General features: G+C 43.2%; 1 protein-coding gene across 1 annotated transcript in view; it reads left to right on the forward strand.

The window, feature by feature from the left end:
- LOC106566130 (transmembrane protein 132D-like) overlaps positions 1 to 13170 on the forward strand; it is a 97788-nt gene that overhangs the window by 25522 nt on the left and 59096 nt on the right. The window contains exon 2 of the mRNA XM_045724279.1: positions 12018 to 12204. Coding sequence (XP_045580235.1) covers positions 12202 to 12204 — 3 coding nt within the window. The 5' untranslated portion in view covers positions 12018 to 12201. The remainder of the gene's footprint in view (positions 1 to 12017; positions 12205 to 13170) is intronic.

Genomic DNA, 13170 nt, shown 5'->3' on the forward strand with positions numbered 1-13170 from the left:
GCCTGCCTAGCTACTTCTGAAGAAGGAAACATTTTTATTTCTACAATTTCCAAAAGCTAACCGAACAAAAACATCATTACTTTTATGAGACGTGTTTGTGCATTAGTATCACAATTTCTAACTTATTTACATTTGGTTTTACTTACACTTGTATGTTGACTCCATATTGACGTTGAGGTTTTAAGTTTTGTCAGAGTGAGGGAGAGGGAATGTGATGGTGAAGGACTGCACTTAGCGCTTAAGCGTCATCATATAGCGCTGGAATCGGTAAAATATAATATCATATATATAATATGATATATGCCATTTAGCAGATGCTTTTATCAAAAGCGACTTACAATAATGTTCATATATTTTACCGATTCCAGCACTAGAGTACTATCTGACGTTCACAGCACAACTTCCTCCTCAGTATCAGTCAACTTCATTACAGCCGAAGAATGAGTGTGTTGTGAATGTTTAATGTTCACCGGCCAAGACTGAAAAAGCACAATAACCAGGGTTGTGTTCAAGGTTTGTGTTTTTTTTTAATGTAATTGTTGCAAGGTTATTATAGTTTTGTGTTTTAAATATTCATTTTTATTTCTATTAGATTTCTATTTGAAATTCAGTTTAGTTTCAGTTAGTTTTCAGATCTGATTTACCTTTATTTTAGTTTTAAGTTTTATAAAAACATTTATATTTAGTTTTTATTTTATTTCGTTTCAGTTTTAGTTTTAGTGTTAGAGAGTAGCTAATGCATGGGAGGCTACTGTAGAAGTGAATAATTTGTGTTGCATAGTTTTGTGTTTTTTGGGGATTTAACTTCTTGCCACTGGGGCAGTATTGCATAAGTTGATTGGTCAGGTCATAGGTTAGGTTAGGTTTAAAGTCAGACTCAGCGAGATGATGAAGATGCACCAGGTAAACAGAAGTAGAAGGTACATTTTCTGAACATCCAGGGGCGTTGAAGTGCGAGGCTAAACTTCTCTGCTGTTTTGGTCCCGTAGCTACCACGTTGTAGCAGAGTGAAGTGCACCCGTGCATATACTCACATACACTGTGTGACCGTGTGAGAGCAAAGGCTTGCTTCGCAATAATCTCATGGGGCGTGATCCTCTGCTCAGACGTTGCTGACGCCTGCCAGATCTTACAACACCTGGATAGGTTTTTTAAAGTGATGTCCATCTTTTCCTTTCAAGACGATTCGATACATATCTAAGTACATTGGTTCTGATATGATACAGGAATGATACATTTTAGTTTAAAATTATTTGGTGCGGTTCGGTTTGATTAGAGGAACGAATCGATGCAATTCAGTTCAATGTGATATGATGCACTAACATTTGTTGCATAAACACATTCATTTTCCATTCTAAATTCTAATCTGCTGCTGATGGATCTCATAAACTGGTTCTCTCTGAGCTGGATCTGTCTGAGCTGACTTCTCTCTGAGCTGGATCTGTCTGAGCTGACTTCTCTCTGAGCTGGATCTGTCTGAGCTGACTTCTCTCTGAGCTGGATCTGTCTGAGCTGACTTCTCTGAGCTGGATCTGTCTGAGCTGACTTCTCTCTGAGCTGACTTCTCTCTGAGCTGGATCTGTCTGAGCTGACTTCTCTCTGAGCTGGATCTGTCTGAGCTGACTTCTCTCTGAGCTGGATCTGTCTGAGCTGACTTCTCTGAGTTGGATCTGTTTGAGCTGACTTCTCTCTGAGCTGGATCTGTTTGAGCTGACTTCTCTCTGAGCTGGATCTGTCTGAGCTGACTTCTCTCTGAGCTGGGTGTGTGTGTGTCAATTATGTACATGTCTATGGTGTATGTAGCCATAAGGGCAACTGGGCATCTACTACCCTACTATGAGTTATGGGGGGGCAATGTTACTTTTGATCTGAAATCAACATCACCCATTCATTTGTATTTTTTTGCAGATTCAAAGTATTTGAGTTAGTAATGTATTATTATTTTTCTTACAACATTTGCACAACTTTGGATTTCACTCCTGGCTCAAAATCAAATCAAATCGAATGATATTTGTCAAATACATGTTTAGCAGATGTTAATGCGAGTGTAGCGAAATGTTTGCGCTTCTGGTTCCGACAGTGCAGTAATATCTAACAAGTAATCTAACAATACCCCAACAACTACCTAATAGACACAAATCAAATCAAATGGTTTAGACTGTTTGGAAGTTGGACTTTTATTCTCCTCCCGCTTCAACAGCACGGGTAGCAAAAGTGATTGCTGTCCTCGTTATGAAATTGTCAACTTTACCCTGTATATGTAAAAACGACTTTATACACTGCTTGTTAAAGCAAAACTACCAAAACTATTGCTGATGGTAAACCTGAACAATCAAAATAAAAACTAATGTAGCCTAAACCAAGATCAGCAGGTATGCTATAGCCAGTTGAGGGTTGTGTCTCCGGCGATAGCTTAGGCTACTTTATTCCAGTAAAAACTATTTTCAACGGCGCATTTGATATTAACCTAGCAAATGACATTGGTTGTCACTCAACTAATACAGCCTAATATTGCGCAAGCCATTATACAAACATTTGAATGCTGAAGATGAACCTCTCGTTGGTCAGCGTGCCAAGCAGTCCGACGGACTAATCTGGGTTTGATGGATGCCAGGAGAACGCTACCTGCCCGAACGCACATTGCCAACTGTAAAGTTTGGTAGAGGAGGAATAATGTTTTTCATGGTTCGGGCAAGGCCCCTTAGTTCCAGTGAAAGAAAATCTCAATGCTACAGCATACAATGAAATTCTAGACGATTCTGTGCTTCCAACTTTGTGGCAACAGTTTGGGGAAGGCCCTTTCCTGTTTCAGCATGACAATGCCCCTATGCACAAAGCAAGGTTCATACAGAAATTGTTTGTCGAGATCGGTGTGGAAGAATTTGACTGGCCTGTACAATGCCCCAACATCAACCCCATTGAACACCTTTGGGATGAATTGGTTCCGACAGTGCAGTATTGGAACTCCGACTGCTAGCCATGTCTAATCGCCCAACATCAGTGCCCGACCTCAATGCTCTTGTGGTTAAATGTAAGCAAGTCCCCACAGCACTGTTCCAACATCTAGTGGAAAGTCTTCGCAGAAGAGTGGAGGCTTTTATAGAAACAAAGGGGGGAACAACTCCATATTAATGCCCATGATTTTGGAATGAGATGTTCGACGAGCAGGTGCCCAGATACTTTTGGTCATGTAGTTTATCTTACGCATCGGTCCACGGTTCAAATGTTTATCGGTGAATCGTTACATCCCTAGTATTTTGCGTATCAGCTAACCACATCATGGTTGCATGCCACGTCATTGACTGTGCAGTCGGGCACCATATGATGTGGTTAGCTGATACCTATCTAGGCATTGTAAGATCATCCCGTCATCCCGTCAGTAGAGGATGCCTGGTTATTTTTTTAAATGACTTCCTCACCATCTTAAATAAGCATGCCCCATTCAAGAAATGTACAACCAGGAACAGATATAGCCCTTGGTTCTCTCCAGACCTGACTGCCCTTAACCAACACAAAAACATCCTGTGGCGTTCTGCATTAGCATCGAACAGCCCCAGTGATATGCAACTTTTCAGGGAAGTTAGAAACCAATATACACAGGCAGTTAGAAAAGCCAAGGCTAGCTTTTTCAAGCAGGAATTTGCTTCCTGCAACATAAACTCAAAAAAGTTCTGGGACACTGTAAAGTCCATGGAGAATAAAACACCTCCTCCCAGCTGCCCACTGCACTCTGTCACCACCGATAAATCCACTATAATTGAGAATTTCAATAAGCATTTTTCTACGGCTAGCCATGCTTTCCACCTGGCTACCCCTACCGCGGTCAACAGCACTGCACCCCCCGCAGCTACTCGCCCAAGCCTTCCCCATTTCTCCTTCTCCCAAATCCAGTCAGCTGATGTTCTGAAAGAGCTGCAAAATCTGGACCCCTACAAATCAGCCGGGCTAGACAATCTGGACCCTTTCTTTCTAAAATGATCTGCCGAAATTGTTGCAACCCCTATTACTAGCCTGTTCAACCTCTCTTTAGTGTCGTCTGAGATTCCCAAGATTGGAAAGCAGCTGCTGTCATCCCCCTCTTCAAAGGAGGGGACACTCTTGACCCAAACTGCTACAGACCTATATATATCCTACCCTGCCTTTCTAAGGTCTTCGAAAGCCAAGTCAACAAACAGATTACCGACCATTTCGAATCCCACCTGCTGACGTTTTATGCATGCTCTTCAACCGATCGCTGCCTGCACCTGCCCACCCGTCCAGCATCACTACTCTGGACGGTTCTGACTTAGAATATGTGGACAACTACAAATACCTAGGTGTCTGGTTAGACTGTAAACTCTCCTTCCAGACTCACATCAAACATCTCGAATCCAAAGTTAAATCTAGAATTGGCTTCCTATTTCGCAACAAAGCATCCTTCACTCTTGCTGCCAAACATACCCTCGTAAAACTGACCATCCTACCGATCCTCGACTTCGGCGATGTCATTTACAAAATAGCCTCCAATACCCTACTCAATAAACTGGATGCAGTCTATCACAGTGCCATCCGTTTTGTCACCAAAGCCCCATATACTACCCACCACTGCGACCTGTACGCTCTCGTTGGCCGGGCCTCACTTCATACTCGTCGCCAAACCCACTGGTTCCAGGTCATCTACAAGACCCTGCTAGGTAAAGGCCCCCTTATCTCCGCTCACTGGTCACCATAGCAGCACCCACCTGTAGCACGCGCTCCAGCAGGTATATCTCTCTGGTCACCCCCAAAGCCAATTCCTCCTTTGGCCGTCTCTCCTTCCAGTTCTCTGCTGCCAATGATTGGAACGAACTACAAACATCTCTGAAACGGGAAACGCTTATCTCCCTCACTAACTTTAAGCACCAGCTGTCAGAGCAGCTCACAGATCACTGCACCTGTACATAGCCCATCTATAATTTAGCCCAAACAACTGCCTCCTCCCCTACTGTATTTATTGATTTATTTATTTTGCTCTTTTGCACCCCATTATTTCTATTTCTACTTTGCACTTTCTTCCACTACAAATCTACCATTCCAGTGTTTTACTTGCTATATTGTATTTACTTTGCCACCATGGCCTTTTTTTGCCTTTACCTCCCTTATCTCACCTCATTTGCTCACATTGTATATAGACTTATTTTTTCTACTGTATTATTGACTGTATGTTTGTTTTACTCCATGTGTAACTCTGTGTTGTTGTATGTGTCGAACTGCTTTGCTTTATCTTGGCCAGGTGGCAATTGTAAATGACAACTTGTTCTCAACTTGCCTACCTGATTAAATAAAGGTGAAATATATATATTTTTAAGATCTGGCATGCATCAACAGAGGAACACGACCAACATTTTATAGCAATCTGGTGACCAACTGCACAGTCGATGATGTGGTATGCAACCATTGGTTGATGCATGTAATGTCCCACCGGGCGAACGCGACCAATATCTGCGATGTTGCTCGTGGCAATGTCACCTCTCTGAGTCCACCTTTAAGTGAAAGTAAATCTCAATGTGAACCACCAGATTCAGAATCTTGAAAACCCCATAAAAATGTTGCCATAACATTTACTAAATCTAAATAAAACTGAATATTATGAATTTAATTTGAGTTAGTTTTGGAATTGATGTTAATAGTTTCAGTGTAGTTTTAGTTTACTATAATAACCTTGCGTTGTTGTCTCTTTAGGGTAGCATTAAGGAGGATGTAAGACGTCTTACTTTTTATGGGAAGCAAAATGTCTGTAGTCTGAGGTCTCTCTTCTCTGGTGACCGGTGCTCCTCTAAGGGTGCTCTGGGTGTTGTATGATAACAGATGGCTTTGGGATACACAGCTTGTCAGTGTTTGGTTTAGCTCTCTGACATGATTGAGCACTTTGCCTTATGTTCACTTGTACATAAATTACTTTAACACCGTCTGTAGTAGTGTACCAGTCATTCACTAAGACAGGTGTCCTTGGCATTTTACAATGCAGCCATGATCTGGCTTGGCTTACTGTAGTACCTGCTCCACTAATCTCTATCTATCTGCTCAAGGAGAGCTGTAGCTCATCAGCTGCCCTGCCCTGGCCTAGCCCCATCATGGAGTTCTCTACTCCCAGTCTGTCCAGCTCACTGGGAACATGCCTGAACATAATTATGGACAGTAATGTGGCAAGAACAGTCTCCTGAGAGTGACCCAGACTGGCTGCTGCGGTGTCGCTTTATTTCCATTTCCGCTGCTGCTGAAACATTACCCTCAATTCAACTAAATTCAAAATACTTAATTTATTCCACAAGGGGCAATATATAGACATACAACATGAAACATTGGTATAATAATTAGAACTTTGTGTGCTCCCATACACATATATTACTGTAGCAGACCTGAGGGCAAGTCTCATGACTCTCACTACACTCTCACTGGAGTCTCACTGGAGTCTCACCACACTCTCACTGGAGTCTCACTGGAGTCTCACTGGAGTCTCACTGGAGTCTCACAGTTGTTCATAGCCGAGTCACCAACAGGCACTGGAGACACAACCGGATTGGCTTCTTGGTGTTCTGGGGTTGATTGATGTCATTTCGGACCCTCTTCGTACCCTCCATCGCCAACAGCTCATTGGCTCTCCCATTACACTCTCAACCAATAGCCTAATGGGTATTGGCTTCGTCCCTGCTTTGGTGTTCATATTCATGTGATGTCTGGTAACATTTAAACAGTGACTCTTTCTAACAACAACACTCCTCTATGGCATTAGTGTTGTCATGGCTGAGAACTACTGATAATTTAAGCTCATTGTCAGAGTAAATATGCTGGGGAGTAATGAATAGTTTGAGTATTAATTAATTGCCTTTTGTAGGACCTTGCTCTGGATAAATTCTGACTCTCTGATAGGCTTCCTCTTCAACTAGGCTGCAAACTGATAGCATTTTACATATACATATTACAATATGACAATATAACACACACATAGAACATGTACTGGATGAGAAGATCAGAGGAGCAGGGAATGTAACCCAGTCCTTTCTCTGAACCACATTGCTGTTATGACTCAGTATTTGACACAAGTGGAGGGAGATCACAGCAAACACTCTGACAGGGCAGACATGCAGTGATGTTGGGTGTATTTCTCAACAATGACCTTATTGCTATACTGTACTTCATTTGAAAGCATTGAGGAAATAACATCCTGGCCCCGCATTGTCACTTCCTGTACCCTGCTACTTTGACTTCTTCTGGGAGCAGTAACTACCACTACACCCTCAGATGCATATGCAGGCACACACATTCAATGTATGTTCACTCAAGCACACATCGCATACATACAAGATGCAGTAGATAAAGCTTCTCTTTATGCGTTCCAGTCCCATCCTCTTCATTAAAGATGATCAGTATCTGGTAATATTTCAAACGGTCTTTTCTCCAATATTTGATATTTCCTCCTTCTGCCCTCTGCGGCCTGTGGGAATATGTTTGTATCAAATCAAATCAAATTGTATCGGTCACATACACGTGTTTAGCAGATTTTATTGCGGATGTAGCAAAATGCTTAAGCTTCTAGTTCCGACAGTGCAGCAATATCTAATAAGTAATATCTAACAATTTCACAACAAATAACTAATACACACAAATCTAAGTAAAGGAATGGAATTAAGAATATAGAAATATGTGGATGAGCAATGTCAGAGCGGCATAGACTAAGATACAGTAGATAGTATAGAATACAGTATATACATATGAGATGAGTAATGCAAGATATGTAAACATTATTAAAGGGACATTATTAAAGTGACTAGTGTTCCATTTATTAAAGTGGCCAATGATTTCAAGTCTGTGTATGTAGGCAACAGCCTCTCGGTGCTAGTGATGGCCATTTAACAGTCTGATGGCCTTGAGATAGAAGCTGTTTTTCAGTCTCTCTGTCCCAGCTTTGATGCACCTGTACTGACCACACCTTCTGGATGGTAGCGGGGTGAACAGGCAGTGGCTCGGGTGGTTGTTGTCCTTGATTGATGATCTTTTTGTCATTCCTGTGACATAGGGTGCTGTAGGTGTCCTGGAGGGCAGGTAGTTTGCCCCCGGTGATGCGCTGTGCAGACCACACCACCCTCTGGAGAGCCCTGCGGTTGTGGGCGGTGCGGTTTCCGTACCAGGCAGTGATGCAGCCCGACAGGATGCTCTCAATTGTGCATCTTTAAAAGTTTATGAGGGTTTTAGGTGACAAGCCAAATTTCTTCAGCCTCCTGAGGTTGAAGAGGCTTTGTTGTGCCTTCTTCACCACACTATTTGTGTGGGTGGACCATTTCAGTTTGTCAGTGATATGTACGCTGAGGAACTTAAAACTTTCCTCCTTCTCCGCTGCTGTCCCGTTGATGTGGATAGGGGGGGTGCTCCCTCTGCTGTTTCCTGAAGTCCACGATCATCTCCTTTGTTTTGTTGACGTTGAGTGAGAGGTTATTTTCCTGACACCACACTCCCAAGTCGTTGTTGGTAATCAAGTCTACTACTGTTGTGTCGTCTGCAAACTTGATGATTGAGTTTGAGGCATGCATGGCCAAGCAGTCATGGGTGAATAGTGAGTACAGGAGGGGGCTGAGCTCGCACCCTTGTGGGGCCCCAGTGTTGAGGATCAGCGAAGTGGAGATGTTGTTTCCTACCTTCACGACCTGGGGCGGCCCGTCCAGGAAGTACCGGACCCAATTGCACAGGGTGGGGTTTAGACCCGGGGGCCTTGAGCTTAATGATGAACTTGGAGTTTACTATGGTGTTGAATGCTGAGCTATAGTCAATGAACAGCGTTCTTACATTTGTGTTCCTTGTCCAGATGGGATAGGGCAGTTATTAGTGTGACGGCGATTGCATCGTCTGTGGACCTATTGGGGCGGTAAGCAAATTGAAGTGGGTCTAGGGTGAGAGGTAAGGTGGAGGTGATATGATCCTTATGGGTGTGCGTGTGTGTTTGTGTGTTGTGTGTGTGTGTGTATGTGTGAGTGTGTGCGCATGTTTCAACTGCCCACTTCCGTCCTGTAAAGCTCCAGGTCTTGGCCCCCATGCTGGTTCTCTGATTGAGTTCCCTGCTCCCTCAGTGGGGGGGGCTGAACCTCCCAGAGCTGCCCCAGACAGAAGCACTCTATCTTTGTCACTGCCCTGCTGAGTCTTGGCCTCAGACAACTTCCAGCCCACCACAGAGCACCAGCCCTTACCTTTGACCTATTGGAATTGAGATTCCTCCAACGATTAGCGCCCATGCCTGCCTAGCTACATCTCATCTGCCTCTATTTCAAAGGCCCTGTTTTATTCCTCCCCACCACAAACACACACACACACTCACAATCCAAACAGGCCCGCTGCGGCACGGCACAAACAGTCTGCTCCACAGCGTGGCGGCTTTGTGTTGAAATTGATTCTGTTCTTTGATGTATCATTGTTGTCACTGCTAACCAAAAAGCTGCTCGCCAGAAAGGATCCTCCTAGAGTCTCCAAGGAAAAGAGTTGTATTTTTTTCTGTGTTTTCTCAGCCCCATTCATAAAGGTGTTAGGCTTAAAGAACACACACCGCTGCTACCCAGGCCCTTCCTGTTGAGTAGATTCCATCTTACTATTTAATTTTTGAAGGGCTGTAATTTCAATCTGTCATACTTTCATTCCTTCCGGAGTCCTTTGTCACCATAGCTCTCTAAAGGAGAAGAATCTCACTAAGCCGAACAATGAGTTATTGTGTGTCTACGTGTTTGCACGCATGTTTTTTTAAGCGCAACTAGCTCTCACAGTCTCACGTCAGAATTAGACGTTCATCCATGTTTCTCAAACATCAAATTTCTAAGTGTTTAAGGTTAAGTTTAGGTATAAACTCCAAATTTTACAGCTAAGGGTTAAGTTTAGGCATTAACTCCGAAATCTTAAGGTTATGTATTAACTCCGAATGGTTAACGTAAGGGTTAAGGTTTGGGATACGCTTAAAACAAAAATATCAAAAACAACTTTCTATCGCTGGATTCGAACATGCAACCTTTGCCACCAAAACTCCAAATGTTTAAGCTCAGGGTTAAGTTTAGGCATTAACTCTGAAATTGTAAGGTTCATTATTAGCTCTGAATGGTTAAGGTAAGGGATAAGGTTTGGGATAGGCTTAAAACAAAAATCTGAACCTACTTGTCGTTAACAGCGCTCACTGTTGCCCCCTAGTGGCCAGTTTCCAAGTCATTTCCCAATGTCCTCAGACATGGATGGACGTCAAATACTGACTTGTATCACGGGTGACCTGGCTGTGTAAGTGTGTGTGTATATTCATCAATGCATGTGCATATTCTTGAATGTTAGCTCATTGACACACAGGTCGATACAGCCCGACGATCCAGGAAAAGCCTCTTGACACATCACTCTCACACTCAGGGGCTCCCGAGTGACACACTGGTCTAAGGCACTGCATCTCAGTGCTTGAGATGGCACTACAGATCCTGGTTCAATTCCAGGCTGTATCACAACCAGCTGTGATTGGGAGTCCCATAGGGTGGCGCACAATTGGCTCAGCGTCGATAGGTTTGGCCGGGGTAGGCCGTCATTGTAAAGAAGAATTTGTTCTTAACTGACTTGCCTAGTTAAATAAAACACAGTAACTACACTATTGTGTGTCTTATTCTGTTTCTTTCAGTGTTTGTCTCAGGCATGCATCTTGAAGAAGCAGCAGCGGAAAAAGCAGCTGGTAGCTGACTCTGTGCTTTGTTCAGTTAGACTAGTGTTCTATGGAAATGTTGCTCCCTCTCTCCGGATGCATTGAAAGGGCAAAGTATGGTTATGTTTATAATGAGACACAGAGGGAAGCAGGCTGACCTCTCTGGCCAGCAGACTGCAGCCATTTATAATCCTCAACACATGCTGTGGCAATTCCAGCCACCAGTTCACGTACTGCCCTCTGCTGGACACTGCATGGGGAGAGTGTGTGTGTGTGTGTGTCAAAATTGATTTGAACAGAATAGAAAAGGGACAAGATAAGTACACAGTATCTTTTTATGATTGAGCTTTTCTGTCTTGCCCAAGAAAATATTTTTGCAGTGCTGTTCCCTCATATGTTGCAGTCTGTCCTCCAAAACTCTGCAACCATAAGCTCTCATTACACATTGATCTCACGACTAGTCTTTGAAGTGTGTGTGTAACTGAAATGCTTAACTAGAACAGCTTCTGGGAGTCTCAAATGGAAAATATACTCTGCTAGAATGTTCGGCTCCAAGACCTTGGATCTCAGTGTTCTCGCCTTGTGGATCGTGGTATTGCTCCTGTTGCACAATATGACAGTAAGGACACAACTTAGTTGGTACAATACAATACAGGCATCAGTTTCCAACCAACTCATTCTCCTGTAGATTGTGTAATGCCTATCTGTGTCAGTGAGCACTTTCCTTGAACACTAAGAGGCATCTCATACTCCACTTAACAAAAAATTCAACAGTAACACAAGAGGGTTTGTTTCTAAATAATACTTGGCATTGACGGCAAGTTTCAGGACCCTGGCACAGGTTGTAGTTTCAGGATTCCAAATGCACATTTGTTTGTTTGCCAGGGATGTTTTGTATCTAGTTTTATCTTAGATAAAGAATGCCAGGCGACAGACAGTCATGCGGGCTGATCAAATAGAAGGCTCAGCAAATCAAATACGTTTAGGATTTTTGTATTCATTGTTTTTCTGCGTCTTTGTTTGCATTACAATCAGTGGAGAGTCAGTGTTATGCTTTGCCAAGGAGGATCAAAAGTCAATTGCTTTTTTCTCCCTCATGCTTCTGGGGGAGTGTGTGGCAGAATTGAACTAAACTCGGGTTGGGTTTCATTAGATACATGTAACAGCTCTCTTTTTTTTTTTTAAGTACTTGTCTGTGTGGCACTCCCTTTTCCCTTCTATATTAGCGTCTCTTTTTGTCTCACTGATGATAATAATGCCAATGCATCATAACGCATTTTCTAAACACCAAAGATCACTTGGCAGACAAATAAAAACCACATCTCTTTACCTCTTCTCCCCTCTCCCCCAGGCCAGAGGCGGGCTATCAGAAGGTCCTCCAGGTGGATCTGGAGGTGAACGGGCTGCTGGACCCGCAGGGCAGCCGGGTGGTGACGTGGCAGGTGGAGTACCCTCTAACTCGCTCCCTCACTGACGAGGTCCAAACCCTCATCCGCCTGGCACCACAGGACCTGGGTGGCATTGTGCCACTGGCCATGGTGAGTGGAGCCCCAGAGGAACCAGAAAGAGTGTGTGTGTGCGTGTGTGCGTGTGTGTGTGTGTGTGTGTGCGTGCGTGTGTGTGTGTGCAGCTTTACCTCACATGGCTGACTGCACTCTGCAGGAGGCTTTGTCTCTCATCTCTCCAAGGCTGACACCCACTGTACCGAGTGTTTTTTACCTATCTTTGCAATTCTAAACACTCATATCATCGATTTCCCCCCGCTCTAATGCTTTGATGTCTTTGTCTCAGTCTACTGCCTGCATCTGGAAAAAGCAGAGGAAAGTCAAATTGCTCTTACAGGCGTAAATAAGAGGAATTTTTAACCTTTTAATGATATGATCATTTTGTGTTGGCTGTGAAGCTAGGAGGCCATTTTGAAAGTGGTGTGTCTGAGTAGTGAGGTGAACAAGCTGAAGTTCCATGTTGAAAGACCAAACCTCTCTGCTTTGTTTAAACACTAAGCTTGCACTTCTTAATTGGCTGTAATTTGGCTAATAGAGCTTTCGGTACTTTCCATGATTGAGAAGGTAATTGAGTTTGGACACAGCATAATCCTTTTAAAAAGCGAATGGATACTGTACATCGGCAAGTGACTCTAGACAACCAAATGTATTACAACAATGCTTAAATATTTATATATGATAAATTGTTTGCAACTGTTTGGCTTTCAGTGTTGTTGTTGATTTTAGTTTTTACACCCTGAAAATAAAAATGTACGCTGCAGGCAGATTCTTTGTAAATTTTCCAAACTGCAGATTGTGGCGGGTTATGGGTTATGTGGAAATCAAATACCTTCTAAGCTCTTATTATGGTAATTGGTGAGAAAGCACTTCACCCCCACAAACATTTATGTATTCAGCCCATGACAGCAACACGTAGACTTCTACTGTGTCTTTAACCTTTGGCTGGCTCCATTCTAATAGGTCTGATATTTCCCCTTTTGTCAGAAAATGAGCTCCTCC

The sequence above is a fragment of the Salmo salar genome, chromosome ssa09, assembly GCF_905237065.1.
Source record: "Salmo salar chromosome ssa09, Ssal_v3.1, whole genome shotgun sequence".
Taxonomy (NCBI): domain Eukaryota; kingdom Metazoa; phylum Chordata; class Actinopteri; order Salmoniformes; family Salmonidae; genus Salmo; species Salmo salar.